Raw genomic sequence first — 18,410 nt, 5'->3', positions numbered from 1 at the left:
TAATAAAAATTAGGTTCAGCCCCAGAAGGGAGTCCACAAATCCGAGGGAGAGCCTCAGCAGGGCTCCCCTCCTGTCAAGAGCACCTAAGAACAAATAGAGACGATACAGAATCTCTCAAAGCAAGGTAATAGCCCTTTATTAGAAAACTGCTGCAGCAGGGTGTTTTGCAAGCAAAAGACCTCAAACAATGGTGCGCAAGCTCCTATATAGACTTTTGAAATTGCCCCCCTCCAGCTCAAGACCACCCCTCCATACATCATACATACATCACAAATTGGGAGGGTCTGTTAGCAGTGATCTGAGCATCCTGGATCCTGCCCCCTGCCTCCTCTTGCCCTCCACCAAAAACCCATCAAGTGAAGCAAAAGATATTTACATTTCCCTATATCCCAGCCAAGTTAATCACACCTTTTTGTCTGACACTCAGGTATCAGGATGCCAGAGATTATCACTCAGGCAGAGGGCTGCTGAGTAGCTGGAGGGGCAAACCCCCCCCTTTGTTCCTGAGACAAAGAAATACTTGGTCAGTTGGGAGTCAAAATGGAGTGAGGCCTGTCTTCCTGTGCTGTTTTTCAGACATGTGGCCTTATTTGTTTTGGTACCTTAATAACAATTATTATATATAAATAAAATACCTTAAAATTCTTACAACAATCCAAACACATTGGGTTCAGTGGCAGGACAACCTCCCCCTTTCCACCCCCTTTTTACATGTTTAAATTTTTGGTCATGCGCATAAAGCTGAATGTACACAAGTTAAATGCACTTAAGTTGCGAGTTACCTGTAGTTGTCTTTTCTCAGGACTCTGCAATTTGGTTTGAGTGCTGGTAATTCACTGTTAGCAGTCTGACATTGCCGTCTGGTAGATCATTGGGCTCACAGTCTTCCCATTGCAACCATCGTGTTTTAGCATTATACAGTGGAGTGCCATTGAACCACTCCATCTAGCTCTGACCTATGGCATGGTTCTTGAATCATCATTGTTACTTCCATGTGTAGCCTCCAGGCTAAGTAGCACTAGCCTCAAGATTATGGCCCAGTTGACTTAATGCAATATTTCGTAGGAAATTGGTTCTCTGGAATGTTGAACCCTCGATTAATAGAATAGCTGAATAGATATTATCCTTCAATGGCCAGGCTCTGATGTTTCTCTGGGAGCATATAGATTTCCCTGTCCCCGCATATCAGGAGATAACACCCTGTTTTATGGGCCTTCTTTTACCAACGTGAGACCAGTTTCAGCAGGGCCTCTGCTTTAGAGCATTTTATCACATTCTTAAACATTCTTCTTTGTTTCTGATATGGAGCCATCCAAAATTTCTTAAATTATTTTCTTATTTGCACCTATGAAGCTACTATATAGACAGCAGTTTTTAGCATTCTTGTTTTGCATGTTAATTTCTGTGTTCCCTGTGGGAGTGAAAAAGCACCAAATAAGATAAGATAAAATAAGATAAAACAATAATGATTAACTTCTGCTGCATAGGTCAGCATGTTGTCTTCTCTTTAGTAAATAACTACCCAACTGATTGAAGCAAAACAAAAATTGGACTTTGGTTGGGTGGGGAAAGAATCTTTCCACAACAAAGCGTTTAGAAAATTGCAGTGGTTTATCTCAGCCCCTGAAATGTAGCATAATTTTCCCCATAGAGAAGGGCATCATGTTAGATTTCATAGCATTCATGGAAGCAATATCGTTTCAACCTGAAAAATTGCATATTTAGCCTATAGCAGCCCCAGTAATGAAAGACGGAGGTCAAATTTATGGGAAAGTTCTCCTGTTCCAATAGCACTCTTGCCAGAGTGGTGCATGCTCTAGTTATCTCCCGCTTCGACTACTGCAATGCGCTCTACATGGGACTACCTTTGAAAATGACCCGGAAACTACAACTAATCCAGAATGCGGCAGCTAGACTGGTGACTGGGAGTGACTGCCGAGACCATATAACACCAATCTGAAAGATCTACATTGGCTCCCAGTACATTTCTGAGCACAATTCAAAGTATTATTGTTGACCTTTAAAGCCCTAAACGGCCTCAGCCCAGTATACCTGAAGGAGCGTTTCCACCCTCATCTTTCTGCCTGGACACTGAGGTACACCTCTGAGGGCCTTCTGGCGGTTCCCTCGCTGCAAGAAGTCAAGTTACAGGGAACCGGGCCTTCTCGGTAGTGACGCCCTCCCATCAGATGTCAAAGAGATAAGCAACTACCTGACATTTAGAAGACATCTGAAGGCAGCCCTGTTTAGAGAAGTTTTCAATGTGTGACATTTTAATGTATTTTTAATCTTTGTTGGAAGCCGCCCAGAGTGGCTGGGAGAACCCAGCCAGATGGGCGGGGTACAAATAACAAATTATTATTATTATTATTATTGAAATGAATAGGGACCACCAAGTCCAGCATTCTTAGCTGTTACTCTGGAGACAGGAAACGGGTATAAAAAAACAAATGAAAGTGGGTTGGAGTAGCAGCATTAGTTCTGCAACTGTGCTGAATTTTCATGTTCCAGCATTTTCAAGGTGAAAACTGCCTACTGTTTGCACAAACAGCAACAAAACTAGTTATAGAATTATAGAAGTGTAGAGTTGGAGGTTCATCTAATCCAGCCCCTTGCAGTGCAGGAATCTTTTGCCCAATATGAGTCTCAAACCCATGACCCTAAGATTAAGGGTCTCATGCTCTACTGACTGAGCCAACTTGCCCCTAAGTTCTCAGGTGTGTGTGTGTGTGTGTGTGTGTGTGTGTGTGTGTGTGTGTGTAAGATTTGCAACCCCCAAACAGTGCTGCTTTGGTGCCCTTTTAATGCCTTTTTTAAAGCTATGTAATTCCAACTAATAGATAATGTAAACCTTATTGCCATGCTCCTCTCAATATATGGCGGGCTGCAGGATTCCGTTCTCTGCCCCTGCCCCCAACCACTACAGATAGACTAAAAGGTGGAAAGAGTCCATACACACCTACAAGTATAGGAGTCATTTTCACCTTCTGGAGAAATATCCAGAAACTGGTGGCAGACGCTGTGAGCAGTAACTATCTCACTTCCCTCCAGGTCTTCGGTTTAGTGATGGCGTCATGGCACCACATGCCAAGCGGGGTGTGTGTGTGTGTGTGTGGAATCTACCAAATAAGGAGAAAGTCCAGGCTTGCAAATATAGGGCTGCCATATGTGTGGAATTTTCCACACATAGCCAGGATTCGTCCTTCAAAAACGGCGTCCGGGCAGAATTTTCAGGAAACAGTTAAAATGTCTGGGGAAACCCTGGGCGTATGGCAGCCCATATCGGAAGTATTGAATTTTTTGTGAATTTCTGGGAAAATAGCTTCGTTTACCACACACACACACACCAAAAAAAGAAAGCTCAACAACATTTGTGTCCGGATTTTCACTTCTTGAAATATGGCAAGCCTATGCGAATACATTTTTTAAAAATGAATTCCCTCATTCCCATTCACCTCTAATTGCTTTCCACCATGTATACAACACTTCTTTTGACTCGTTGTCATTTTTTGGTCAAAAGGGTTCACAGGCTTCTGATTATTATTATTTTTAACCCTGCATAGCCTTTTTACTAGAATCAATGGTAAGATGAGTTTCCACAGCATGAAGTGTGACGCCTGCCTTCATGTTTAAAACAACTGCCTCTTTCCAGTCCTACCTGACTTGGATGGCGTGGTAGAAATGGTTTTTATTTCAGGCTAGTGCTTCCTTATAGCACCACATAAATGCATAAATGATCAGCATTGTTAAAATTGTAATAACAGCCCGTGTGCATAGCTGAAATACACTTCCCCCTTCTGCGCATTTGAATCAACAGTCTGTGTCTCAGTCTTGGACATAACACCAAGGATCAATTTATGTTCCCTTACCTTATAAAAAGTAAAGGAGCACAATACTTTTTTGAATTTACACAAACCATATATCAAGTCAGGATTTTGGGCAGATATAAGAAACCCTAAGCAATAAAAACTGAAGGTCAGGGAAGAATTTATTACTTTGTAAATTTTACATTTTGTGCAATAATAATAATAATAATAATAATAAAGCTAAAGTGATGCTGTTCTCCTTCCTGGTGGTGGAAGTTGCAGAATCTTTGACAATTAAGCAAGACAAAGAAGGGGTTAAAAAGCTACTGGTTAGTTTGAGAAATGTTCTTTTTTAGTTTTCTTTCCTTTTTTCCCTAGCCTAGTCTGGAGTTGCCACGTGATCTCCTGAATGCCTGCCAGCCTCTTTCTTGTTGATCCTCCAGAGACCATCTGTGCTGGGGGCATTGATTAGAGTGTGTCTGCCGGGATTACATCTTTTCTGTTGCCATGCCAACTAATCAGCTGATTTTGGTTACCACAGAAACAAAATGTCAGAGCTCACAGCACGGTAACATGAATGCAGCACAACAGAAAATGTTTTCTTAATTGGAGACCTTTTCATTTTGGATTTTATAGGAAAGGCAGCTTTGGGGGCAGGGAAGGGAAGGCAGCTTCGAGAGTGAGATTTGGGTTTAATTGATTAGAGAGAAATAGTTTGGTTTAGAATTAGAAAATCAGAAAGTTAAATATCGTCACATAGTGTGCTTGTTAGATGTTACGATCTGTGAGTGTATGTGATCTCTTTAAAAATGGTCGTACTTGAAATCATACACATGGGCATGATCCATTGATTTTTAATGTAGGTTTGCCACAACCCAGAGCTTGTATTTCTTTTAAATCTGTGAGTTTAACTGTTGGGACAGGAGACAGGACTAGGTCTCATCACCGGGTGGGTACAGAGAGGAAGAGCCAGAAAACCAATATCCACGTTCACTATTGTGACTAACAGCCTTTACCAGAACCTATCTTTAATGAATTTCTGGTCCTTTCAAAAACCAACCTAAACTAGCAGGCATCACCACATTTAATAAATTCTGGCAAGTTAATGACATGTGACTATTTGAGCCTGAAACTTATTTTCTTACTAAATACAACAAGAGAAACTCGTTGAATGGGCTTGTAGGGTATACGAGGTGACAACTACAGAGGGAAACGCTTATAACGTTTTCAGAAAATTGCCTTTTATACTTTCCTAGATAATGTCTCGTTAAACTAAAGTCCCTGAACACATGAGCTCTAGGTTTTAAACAGTATGTTAATGGTATTCAAACTACAGAGAGATCTGCCATTGTACTGAGACGTTAGACACTAAACAAATGTACCATTTAAAAATAAAACATGGAGAAATTGTGGATCCTGGCTAACAGTGGTTTTGTGCAAAAGGCAAGTGCTGCTTCTTACACAGGGCCAAGCCAATTTCTCCTTACAGTACCTATTGCAGCTCTCCGTGCAAAATCCGACCTATGCTATTCCAGAGGCTCCTCAACTGTCAGGGGGGCACCGGGGTCAGGGGAGGGGGGGAATGAATTTCCTGCCATGTCCTGTATAATATTTGTAGATATAAACAAAATTCACATCATGTCCAATGATTGTCACTGTTAAGCAGCTAACATCTAAGAAGAGTTATAATAATAATAATAATAATAATAATAATAATAATAATAATAATAATAATAATAATAATAATTTATTATTTGTACCCCGCCCATCTGGCTGGGTCTCCCCAGCCACTCTGGGCGGCTTCTACCAAACATTAAAATACATTTAAAATATCACAGTTTAAAAACTTCCCTAAACAGGGCTGCCTTCAGGAATTTTCTGAATGTCAGGTAGTTGTTTATTCCCTTGACTTCTGACGGGAGGGCGTTCCACAGGGCGGGTGCCACTACCGAGAAGGCCCTCTGCCTGGTTCCCTGTAGTTAGGATTTGATATCCCGCTTTTCACTACCCGAAGGAGTCTCAAAGCGGCTAACATTCTCCTTTCCCTTCCTCCCCCACAACAAACACTCTGTGGGGTGAGTGGGGCTGAGAGACTTCAAAGAAGTGTGACTAACCCAAGGTCACCCAGCAGCTGCATGTGGAGGACCGGAGACGCAAACCCGGTTCCCCAGATAACGAGTCTACCGCTCTTAACCACTACACCACACTGGTTCTATCAGAATTATGAGCAAAAACGATGGGAGTAAATTTCCCGTCTAAATATTTGATGTGAAACTATGTAAGGTACATTTGGACTGCTGAGTTTTATCTAGTCCAGTATCACCCAATGGCCAGCCGGGAAGCCCATGAATGATGTTCATGAAGGCTACAGCCCTGTCCCACTTGGTTGCCCACCAGGAAATGTATACTCAAAGGCCTCTAAACCTGGAAATCCTGCTCAGCTGTCATGGCATTTAGCTGTTGATAGACCTTTCCTCCGATGTAAAGTCATCAGATCTTGTGGCAGTGAATTCTGTAAATTAATTATGCACAATATACAGAAGTATTTTGTCTATTGAATCTACTGCCAATCAATTCCGTAGTGTGTTCTTGAGCTGTGAAGGTTAATCAAAGCTCAGATCTTTTGTCCAGTGTGCACCACTCATTTATAAATACCCTCTGCTCGTATGTATTTTATTACTATTCACTTACAGTATTCATAGCTTGCTCTTGATAGAATATTCCCAGTCCCAGGGCAGGGGACAAAGTAACAAAAAAATAAACGGAGAAAAATAACAAAATACAACAATTACCAGCTCATATAACCAGGTCCAATAAATAACAAATTGGCAATTCTGTCACAGAGTAAACAAGCCAGTGTGGTGTAGTGGTTAAGAGCGGTAGACTCGTAATCTGGTGAACCGGGTTCGCGTCTCCACTCCCCCACATGCAGCTGCTGGGTGACCTTGGGCTAGTCACACTTCTTTGAAGTCTCTCAGCCCCACTCACCTCACAGAGTGTTTGTTGTGGGGGAGGAAGGGAAAGGAGAATGTTAGCCGCTTTGAGACTCCTTTGGGTAGTGAAAAGCGGGATATCAAATCCAAACTCTTCTACTTCTTCTTCTTCTATGATGACAAGAATCAAATTTTCAATTAAAGCAAATACCTAGGTAAAAAACAAGCACAAGATGAACAAAACAACCTATGGTCTTGGCAACAGTTCCCTCTCCATGTTTCATGTATGGTAGCCCGCCCCTCTGTCCCTCGCACAAAGAAGGCCCCACTCTGAGCCAACGGACTCTCCCTCTGTGGCTTTTGAGAAACATAAAACTTTCACCCACACTCTGCAGCCTATCCAGGCCTCATCCTGAGAGGTCTGAATGGTTGCCCACAAGCATCCATGGCAAGAAACTCCCACCTCTTGTCCATAGCAGGAACAGAACAAAAACAGACACACATACACAAGAAAGATTGCAAACAATTGTGGCACGTTTTTCCACCCTGGGCCCTGTTAGCAAAATCTCCTTGCTTTGACAACTCTTAAATGTATGAGAGCCCTGTGCTCCTTAGCATCTGCTCACACTATCCATCATATAGAGTTGCTAGTTCTCCCGGACACTCAAGGGGCAGGAAACTAAGGGGTGTTTGCTCCTGGGTCAGGAAGTGGATCCTGGTGGTCAGGAGACAGAATGAACATGGGATTTAAGATCATTCTGCTCAGGCTGGTATTTAATCATATCTTAATTTGGGGTGTTGTATGCATCCCGACTCTTCTGCAGATGGATGGTTTTTATTTGTTAAATAATTAAAATAAAAACATCACTAGTATACAACAGTAGAGGAGAATTGCTTTTGGGAACAAGCAAAATGAAAGCTCTCGGAAATACTTGAAGCCAAGCGAGCCCTGGTTTTGCTGTCAGGATCTGTCAGTGGGAGAACGCTGCCTCCTGTCCAGAGAGGATGCTTTTATTCTTCCAAGGTAGCCATAATAAGCAGACCTGTGCTTTTGGGTACAGCACGGAGAGCTAATTTCTGTATGAGCAGCAGCTCAGATTCCTTCCTGTTATAACATGCATAAAAGTCACTTCTGTTTTTGTTTTATTTTATTTATTATATATGTATACAGACCTTCATGCAAGGATCTCAGGGCGGTTCACGGAATAAAAATACAGAATAAAAACATAAAAGCAAGCACCAAAACGAAACAAAGCAGTTCAAATTTCTTGGGGTTGCAGCTCATTCTCACTGTTATTCTCATGGTTCTCTTGCTCAAGGAGGGCATGTAACTTCAAGGAGGAAAACCCAATGACTGTCAATTGATCCCCTCCTGAGGCATAGGCCATAGCAGATGTCAGCCCTAGTTCTAGAGGCCTGCAGTCAAAAGACTTGGCGGGACTGGCTTTGTATTTTTTTTCCAAATAAGTATGTGAAATTTCATCCCGCCTCATCTCTGCAGCTCTTGGACCTGTGTGGCTCTCTCTGTGTCCACTTGTTCCCTCCTCTCACTCTGCTCTCGCTAGTCTCACTCTTTTATCCCTCTGGACCACAGTCTCTTCCAATCCCTAGCTCTCTCCTTTCCTATGTCAAACAGTTTCCCTTGCCTGTTTGTCTTCCCAGGTTCCTCACCTAGGGCTAGGCTGCTTTTCTCCCCCTCCTTAGGCTGACCGGCATAACCTTCTGGAGTAGCTGTGGAGCTCAGCCAACAGTAACCAGAAACCCTTCTGACTGCCCTACTGCTTTGTGCTATTAGGGCAAGTCGCTCCCAGAAACTTCAACAACATAATTACTACTACAGCTTTTAATGCAGATTAAAACAAAAACAAAAAAAAACCGGTAATGGTCAACCCCCCCCCCCACCGGTAATGGTCAGATTGGTTTACACCAGGCCTGTCCAAGCGGTTGATCGCGATCTACTGGTCGATTGCAGTCTGTCCCTGGTCGATCCTGGTCTCTCCCCCTAAAAAAAAGCTCAACAGCTCTGGTCAATCCAATGGGTGGATCACTGCCAGTTTAATTACCGTATATACTTGAGTATAAGCCTAGTTTTTCAGCACACTTTTTGTGCTTTAAAAGCTGCCCTCGGCTTATACTCAAGTCAACCATTCCTTAAGAAGTGTACAAGAATGGTGGTTCTTTACTCTCCCCAGGCAGCTTGTTCCATTCCTGAACTGCTCACATAAATGCAAACTTTAGACCCCAGAAGGCAGAAAGCCTATCAGTTAAGGAAGTATTAAAACCCCGCAGGTGCTCACTTCCCCTGGCTCCTGCTTAAACTGGACAGGATCCCAGCCTTCTCTGTATAACACAAGGGAACATTGCGCTGTGAGTTAAACCACAGAGCCCCAGGGCTTGCTGATCAGAAGAATGGCGGTTCGAAACCCTGCGATGGGGTGAGCTCCACAGCAGCAAAGGAGGAAGAGGAAGGAGCAGCCCAAAGGGCTGCTTTGGGCTGCTCGTTCCTCCTCTACCACAGTGGCAAAGGCGAACCGGCTTATACTTGAGTCAATAAGCTTTCCCACATTTTTGTAGGGAAATTAGGTGCCTCGGCTTATATTTGGGTCGACTTATACTCGAGTATATACGGTATAGTGGGAGTAGATCTCAGTCTCTTGGAAGTTGTGCAACCCTGGTTTACAACAATTTAAAGATTATGTTTTTTAATATTGCCATAAACAACAGGGGTGCTTCTGTAAGATATGCTATTCTTAAATTACCAAAGCAGGTTCCAGAATTTGTCAGGGCTACAAAGTAAATAAATGTTCCCTTTGGTTATGTCCTCCTCTGAAGTTCCCCACTTCCTGTTCCTGATCAGCCGCTGGTTCTGCCCTAGAGACACTTTGAAAAGCCAGCACAGGGCACAGAGAGAAAATGTGCCATCATTCCTTTCCTATATCCACACGTCCCTCCAGACTCTTCTCATGCCCCTCATTAGTTCCATGGTTCGCCCATCTTACAATATCCCTCGCTATGAGGCATCTGACCTATAAAAGGATTATCTGTCGGGTATGCTATAAATTCTCCTCTGGGTCCGATTGTAACGTGGGAGAAGAATTCAGGGGCTCCACAGTACTCCTTTTTATGTGAATTAAGCATTGTGGTTTCCCGATGCTCAAAGGAAGCCCAAGTCTAGAGAGCTTTGAATGCAATTGCGAATACAAATCAGGCAGACAGAAATATTTAAACAAAGGGAATCAGTGGAGGAAATTGGGGCTAAAACTTTTTCAAAATTGAGAAGTGATTGGTGTGCAATCCATTATACAAGCCCTGGGGCACCAGGAGGAGATGAGGAGGAAACCCCCCCCCCAAAAAAAAAGGACAAAAAGGATTGAAAGATAAAACAGAAAGCAAAAAATAAATAATGGGAAGGATGAAAATAACTGTCTGAAGAATGACTACCGAGTGTGACACATACCAGAGTAAACCTAACAACCAGTTGGAACATGTAGAACTTTTATAGCCCAGCCTATTACACAAGATTGCTTAATGTCTATTACATAAAGAATACAGGATCCTCTGTTTCAGCAGCTAGATATTCTATTTGCACAATTGCAGCTGTTACCCAGAGTGAAAGGTGGACAGATCCCTGGTTGGGAGCAGTGGAGTGCAAATCTACCACCACATCTGAAGCCTTGCCACCCACGTCAACCAAGGCAGAAGGTGGGGCAGGGGGCTTCCATACATGGGTTTGCTGCGGCCGATTGGCCCAAGAACCCAGCTCCATAGGGGAATCCATTCTCTGAAACAGCCTATTTGGGGCTGTCTGCTAGTCGCTGCCACCAGTGGCAGAACCACAGGCAGCGGCTTCCCATGGTGTAATCCCCACTTCCCCTCATCCCATGATGCTCCTCTCCACCAGCAGAGAGGAACCTGAACATCAGGCTACACAACCACCCACCATCAACATCATTGTGCCCTTTATACCATTAATCAGCACCAGCCATTTTGGAGGGAAACAAAAAAAAAAATAGGATTTAGATTGCACAGAGCTTTAAAATCCACAGCCTGCTTATTTAATTGTTTATTCTTAATTCCTCTTTTTTTCCAGATGGGATACAATTTCCCCAATAATGCTGAATAACAAAGTATATTGGCAATTATTTAGCCTGCTTAGGACTGTAGTTTGTTTGGTTTCTTTTAGTTTTATAGAGGCTTCCCAAAGAAGTGTGTGTGTGTGTTTGTTTATTTTCCTTCCTTTTTCTTTATTTCTCCTAGGTGTGCACAGAAGGACGTCTTATCTTGGAATTTACATTTGATGACCTTATGAGAATAAAAACCTGGCACTTTACAATTAGACAATACAGAGAGTTAGTCCCTCGCAGTATTTTAGCCATGCATGTAAGTAATTGGCCAGAATTGCTTTTTCTGTTAAAAAAAAAAATCCATTAAATTTTGACTAACAATCCAAACCCACAATTTGCTGTCACGGCCATTTATCGTAAGAGTTATGCGCATTGTAAACAAGGATGTTATGTTGGTGTGTCACAAGCGTTTGTGGATGTAAATGAGTAGACAGACCAGCGTCTACTTAAGCTGATGCACACTTCCTTTCTGAATTAAATTCGGAGGCACATTTCATTCTTATATCCATAAAAGTTATTTTTAAAGAGTCAGGTATGTAGCCATGTTGTGCACGCACACAAAAGCTTATACCCAGAACAAACTTAGTTGGTCTCTAAGGTGCTACTGGACAATTTTTTTTAATTTTTTAATTTATTTTTTAAAGAGTTTAAGAGTAAGAATACGCCACCTTTGATTATTATTACTTTTTACATTTTGGGGGCTCCATCTGCACCATACCTTAAAGTATACCACTTTAAACAGTTCCCTCAAAGAATCGTGGGCACTGTAGTTTGCTAAGGGTGCTGAGACTGTTTGCCCCAGAGAGCTACAACCCCCAGATTTCCCTGGGAAGGGGGATTGATTGTCAAACCACTCTGAGCATTGTGAGAATAAAATAAAATAAAAAGTTCCTTCCAGTAGCACCTTAGAGACCAACTAAGTTTGTTCTTGGTATGAGCTTTCGTGTGCATGAACACTTCTTCAGATACAGACTACAGCCCCCAGAATTCTTCGGGGAAAGCCACGGCTATTTAAAGTGGTACGATATAAATGTGTTGTGCAGATGGGACCTTATTTGCTTGTCACACAGATGTCGGCAATCTCTGCATGAGTTACCTTTTGCCCAGCTGTGCTCCAAGGGTACATCAGCACATGTCAGAAACAGTTTTGAAGTGCATTGGTTAACTGCATCCTTCTGAGCTCTGCAGCACCCATATAGGGTATCTCCAGCATTCTCCCAACTGTTGCTCCAGGCCCAGGTTACTCCTCCGTACGAAAAGGGATCCGTCTTAGTATGCTTGATTGCTTTCCTGCTTTCTAGGTGAGGGGAATGGTTCCTGCTTTCTCTTCCTGCACATTTTACATGCTTTCCGTTGGTTATACCATACTACACCAGTAGATGATAGCTAGCATCCGGACGCTGTCTGCTTTTGCTCTCGAGCATATTAATTAGGGAGTTTATTTTTTCCATTGGTAATTTGTAAGGCTGTAACTATTTTTATAAGGGATCCAGGTGGCGGTGTGGGTTAAACCACAGAGTCTAGGGCTTGCTGATCAGAAGGTCGACGGTTCGAATCCCTGCCACGGGATGAGCTCCCGTTGCTTGGTCCCAGCTCCTGCCCACCTAGCAGTTCGAAAGCACGTCAGAGTGCAAGTAGATAAATAGGAACCGCTCCAGCGGGAAGGTAAACGGCGTTTTCGTGCGCTGCTCTGGTTCGCCAGAAGTGGCTTTGTCACGCTGGCCACATGACCCGGAAGCTGTCTGCGGACAAACGCCGGCTCCCTCGGCCTATAGAGCGATATGAGCGCCGCAACCCCAGAGTTGGACACGACTGGACCTGATGGTCAGGGTTCCCTTTACTTTTTCCTTAACTGATTTTATAGTAGGGTCCCCCTCCCCCAATTTATTACACTAACACTTAGTTGCTATGCTGCTGTGGGGTAATGTGTGTAAGAAACCCTTGAGGATAATGGGAATTATTCCCCCAGTGGAATTCAAATCCTTGCTCTCGTGCAGCAGAGTAAGTAAGCTGTGATCCAAGAAAGTCCTAGTTCAAACCTTGCCCATACCATAAAATAACTAGATGGCCTCTAAACAAGACACTACTCTCATTTTTAGCCCCTTTACTTCAGTGTGGAGACGACGATGCTAGTCTTCCTTACCCTGTAGTAAGGTTTCCTGATATAACGACTAGTCTAAAGTATGATTTTCAAAAAGCTTATCCGTACCATTGCTAATAACCCAGTGTTTGGAATGAAATGGGCACTACACTCTCCTTCCCTTAGTGAATTAGTGTCTAATGTTTAATATAAAATCTTGGGTGCTTTTTATAAATTGGCAGCTTGCTTTCAGATAGGATTGGCAATTTTTAAAGCATGTCCTTGATTTATAATTTTACTGTAACATTTCTTTCTCACAATGAGCACGAGAGACCATCTCTTTGTTTTCCGTTACAGGCACAAGACCCTCAGGTGCTGGAGCAGCTTTCCAAAAACATCACCCGCATGGGTCTCACTAACTTCACCCTCAACTACCTCAGGGTAAGCTTACCATGAGCAATGTTTGAAAAGGTTACTGTCACAGCCCTCAGAAGCTCTTCTGTAGCCTAAAGACCATGTGGGTTTTGTCATGGCCTGCCCCATAATTTCCCTTCATTTTCAAACCAGTTTTCTGGGGAACCTGGGATCTGTTGTGCTCAGCTCCTCTTCTTGGGTCATTTCTAGCCAGGTAAATATGGAACAGAACTGAACAGAAAGAAGGCAGTCCCTTGAAGGTCAGGAGTAATGAAAACACTAGTTAACGTTGCCCGAGAAAGCATCTCCTTGGCGAACACAACAGTATTTCAGAACTATAAGTCTAGAGAGACCTGCAGCTAAACATCTGGCTGATGATTTCAGATCAATATTTAGCACATCCACCCACACACCAGCTCTTGACCCCCCCCCCTGCCCCTCTATTATTTTATCAGCCACATATGGGAAGCGGTTTGCTATGAATGCTGTCAGCCAGCAATGCAGTGCAGTTGTGGATGGAAGAAAATGCACCAGGAATTTCTTGGGTCTCGAAATCCACCAGGAAACAGCAGTGGTGGAAGGGGATGCTTCAGTTAGCACTGTGACAGTATGCTGCTGCTGCTGGCTAGCTAGCTACCATCAATGTTATCCACAAGGTACAGCAAACCATTTGTCAACCACATCCCCTGCCCATGGCAGCGAGCAATGTCACTGTGTGCATCTGATTTTTTAAATAAATAAATAAAGGTATCTTAAGCCAGCCCTTGATTCCCAAAGCAATTCTGCACAGAGTACTTTAAAATTAGCAACAACAGAGCTTAAAAACAAGGCAGGAAATATTAAAACACACCACCAATAGTTAGAGCAATTGTGAACAGCCTCAGGAATAACAACAAACAACAACAACAACAACAACAATTTATTATTTGTACCCCGCCCATCTGGCTGGGTCTCCCCAGCCACCCTGGGCAGCTTCCAACAAATGTTAAAATACATTAAAATGTCACAGATTAAAAACTTCCCTAAACAGGGCTGACTTCAGGTATTTTCTAAATGTCAGGTAGTTATTTATCTCTTTGACCTCTGATGGGAGGGCGTTCCACAGGGCGGGCGCCACTACCGAGAAGGCCCTCTGCCTGGTTCCCTGTAGCTTTGCTTCTCGCAGTGAGGGAACCGCCAGAAGGCCCTCGGCGCTGGATCTCAGTGTCTGGGCTGAACGATGGGGGTGGAGACGCTCCTTCAGGTATACTAAGACCTGAATCTTCAGATGGTGCTGAAAATTCATAAGAGAGTATGCCAGTTATATCTCAGAAGGGAGGGGCTTTATCCATGTTCTGCCCCATGCTTTCTAGATACAGGTCCACACTTTCACAGTCCATATCTGAGTAATGGTTTTTTGCCCCACTGCTTTCCCCAGGAAAACTCACTCTTTAATGTTGAATTGGAACAAGCAGAACAATTTGGGTTTTCTGTACATCGTAGAGCGCGTTTCACCAGGACTTGCCTTCCTTGTGAGTGGCCTATCATATAAGGAACAAATGGCTACCACAGAAGGGACTCTGAAGGTCCTCTAGTCCACCCCCTTGCGATGCAGAAATACAGTGGTACCTTGACTTATGAATTACTCGACATACGAATTTTTCGACTTACAAATGGACATCCGTTGGCGGTTTTAGATGGGGCTTACTCGACTTACGAATTTTAGATGCGGTTTACTCGATTTATGAATTTTTCGTTTCCAATGCATTCCTATGGGGAAATCGCTTTTTTCAACTTACAAATTTTTCGACCTACGAATGTGCATTCGGAACAGATTAAATTCATATGTCGAGGTACCACCCCATAGGAATGCATTTAAAAGAGGTTTTTGTGAGGAAAGCTGTGGGGCACCCCTCCCCATGCTGGATTTATGTATAAGCTAAACAAGCTATAGCTTAGGGCCCCAATCTCTTGGGGCCCCCAAAAAAATTTAAAGGAAAAAATCCTGGATGTTGTTGTTGTTCAGTCGTTCAGTCGTGTCCGACTCTTCGTGACCCCGTGGACCAGAGCATGCCAGGCACGCCTATCCTTCACTGCCTCTCGCAGTTTGGCCAAACTCATGTTAGTAGCTTCGAGAACACTGTCCAACCATCTCGTCCTCTGTCGTCCCCTTCTCCTTGTGCCCTCCATCTTTCCCAACATCAGGGTCTTTTCTAGGGAGTCTTCTCTTCTCATGAGGTGGCCAAAGTACTGGAGCCTGGATGTACATTTCTGGATGTACATTTCCAAATCCTGCATGTACATTTCCAAAATATAAGATAAAAAACAAATAAAATAAAACCTTCATACAGCAACAAGTGTTGTGTAGGCTCCTATTTGTTATGTGCAAATGGCTTTAGATACCCATTAGGTCCATAAATTACCATACAGCATATATTCAACATGAAAAACAGCGGCAATTTGTTGTTGACAGAAGACAACTGGACTTATAAAGGGGCCCATTACCTTCAGTAGCTTAGGGCCTCATCAAACCTAAATCCGGCCCTGCCTCCCCCCCCCCCCCGAAAAAAAACACAACTTCAGGCATCGACTGGGAAAGTGCAGACTTGTGCCTAGAAAACTCTGAGGAAAATTAGTGTAGATGAGCCCCGAGAAAACCCTCCCCAGTGCTGCCACATAGCAATGTTCAGTACTGCATTGGTTGTAATGCACTTATGTTGGGGGGGGGGAGTGAATTTTCTCCCATTGCAGTTTGATCCTTGCAGAGCACCTGAGGTTTGCTCTTTTACACGCTAAGGGTGTTCCCTTCTCTGGTCTCGCCATGTACATACTGAAATGTCAATTTTGGGTTCGTGTGGCAAGGTTTAAAATGCAAAATGTCTGCAGGTGCAGAATACTGTGAAGCAAATGCAAAGTGGCAGATTAGCTGAAGTCTTAAAATATGCCAAATAGATTGTAAAAAAAAAAGGAAGGTACAATAGACAAGTCATAATTTCAGCAGCACGTGCAGCTCCACGAGTATTAACAATACATACTCAATTCCAGTTGCTTTGAATGGTCACCTTCTATATTCCCTATTAAAACTGGAAAGCAAGAATTAAAGAAGGGTGGCATACAGCTGATGAGAACCCCAAATTCGCAATCTCAACTTTGGGGTTTTCATCAGTTGTGCACCATAATCATTACAATTATAGCAAGCAAAGGCTTGACATATCTCGCTTTGCATGTCATGAGTCTATCTCATATATTAAACTCCAGTAGCTAATGAAAACAATTGCTTACATAAATGGACTTTTCCACAATATTCTAATTTTTTGAGTTTCACCTGTATATTGGGGCAGGGAAGCCAGCTATTTCATTTTATGTACTTGAAAGCAAACATTCTCCTCAGCTGGAATACACAAAGCTATATACTGCACAGAAGCAATTTTTAAAGTCAGCACACTTCACATTATTTTAGTCAAATATTTTTGACTTGTTAACATTGTTTAATATGCTTTTAAATGGGTTTTTAAATTTATGCAAATAAAAGGCATCAAGTTTTCTTTCACTGCATATTGCAAATGTTGGTCATAATCCTTATGAAAAATTCCACTGATGGCCAGAACAAATCATTTTTATTCTCCAAGCCGAAAGTAGTTAACTATGCAGAACCAGAAGCAGCCAACCGCAAAAGCAATAGGAGATAAACTTTGGTTGCCATAGGGAACTGTTAAGCAAGTGTAGACTGTAACCTTCATTCTGTATCTACAATACAGTTGTGTACACTATATTTGAGACAATTATATTTGGGGGCATTTAAATTTTTATTTGAGGTTGTGCATAATTTCTAAAATATTAGGTGCTCACATTCTTTTAACTGGGAGCCCCATTCACCTAATCATAGGATGCAGAAATAAATGAAGAAGCATTCTTTACCAAAAGGGGAACCAAAATTTTAAGCCCCTCAAACCATTTTGAAAGTCATTTCAGGTGTCAACAGAACCACCCGCCACCCCATAAACAAAAAACCAGCCACCCCATTTTACCATTTGCTCAATGAGCAGTGGTGAATTGGGGGGGTGACCGTTTGAGCCCAGTCCTAGGGGGAAGCAGTGGTCTTAGTCTGTAGCCCCAAGGTCTTCTCAAGATTCTTCTTTGTTAAGGAGGTCTGAGGCTCTTGTCACTGTAAGGTTCCTGAGAAGCTTAATTGTACAAATTTTATCTCTATCCAAAGTTTTCTGGACAAGGTTCCATCTCCTCAGCGTTTCTTCAATGTCCAGAACTATGTGGTTGCTCTACTTCCAATGTCTAGAACTATGTGGTTGCTCTACTTCCAGTCCTCTATTTATTTATTTTTTGCCAAATCATTTTTATTAAACTTTTCAATACAGCAGCCAATCAAAATCACATTGAAACATTCCAAATTACATTCCAAATTATTTATACAATTATCAATTTAAAAAATTCCAATTCTGCCAAATTATTATTTAATTTTTTTTGGGGGGGGGGGTTTCCCATGCTTCAAACGCAGGAGGTGTCCTCAGCTATTTTCTATTGCTTTCATTCCCTTCCAATGTTTTCACAGCCTCTGACATATTCCAACAAACGAGATAGATCAAAGCAAGCAATGTCTCTGTGTGGATTTAAGTCCATAGTCCATCACCATCCAGTCCTCTATTTTAACCCTCCTCACTTTGAATCTGCCTCTTCGTGTTCTTTGCTGCCTCTGAAGTTGTGTTGATGTTATTCCTAAAGCTCCTTTGTTTGTTGCTCCAGAGTTTGCAGATTCTTCTTCTTGCTTCTCCTCCAGCACCCCACCTCTTGCCTTCTGTGCAGGTGGGAGCTGAGTTGTCCTCTTCAGGCTGCTTTTGCAGCCCAGCTGTGTTTACATCCAGCTGTGTCTGATCTATTTAGGTGCAGTCAGAGCTTGTGACAGTCTGTTGCTACAGACCCATGTAAGATGGGTTATCTAGGTCGTAGATGGTACCCCCAAAAAATGAAGAGCCCAAAACTTAAGAAAGTCAATTCATATATATTTCTAATGAAGAACCTGAGCTAGAGGGAGAATGAGATAGCTTGGAACAAATCAAT

General features: G+C 42.7%; 1 protein-coding gene across 1 annotated transcript in view; it reads left to right on the top strand.

The window, feature by feature from the left end:
• LDB2 (LIM domain binding 2) overlaps window positions 1-18,410 on the top strand; it is a 202,601-nt gene that overhangs the window by 153,927 nt on the left and 30,264 nt on the right. The window contains 2 exon segments of the mRNA XM_033160279.1: window positions 10,998-11,120; window positions 13,302-13,385. Of these exon segments, the coding sequence (XP_033016170.1) occupies window positions 10,998-11,120; window positions 13,302-13,385 (207 nt within the window).

The sequence above is a fragment of the Lacerta agilis genome, chromosome 9 (assembly GCF_009819535.1).
Source record: "Lacerta agilis isolate rLacAgi1 chromosome 9, rLacAgi1.pri, whole genome shotgun sequence".
NCBI classification, from domain to species: Eukaryota; Metazoa; Chordata; class Lepidosauria; order Squamata; family Lacertidae; genus Lacerta; species Lacerta agilis.
The sequence above is the reverse complement of the archived record's forward strand: the minus strand, read 5'-3'. Positions and strand labels throughout refer to the sequence as shown.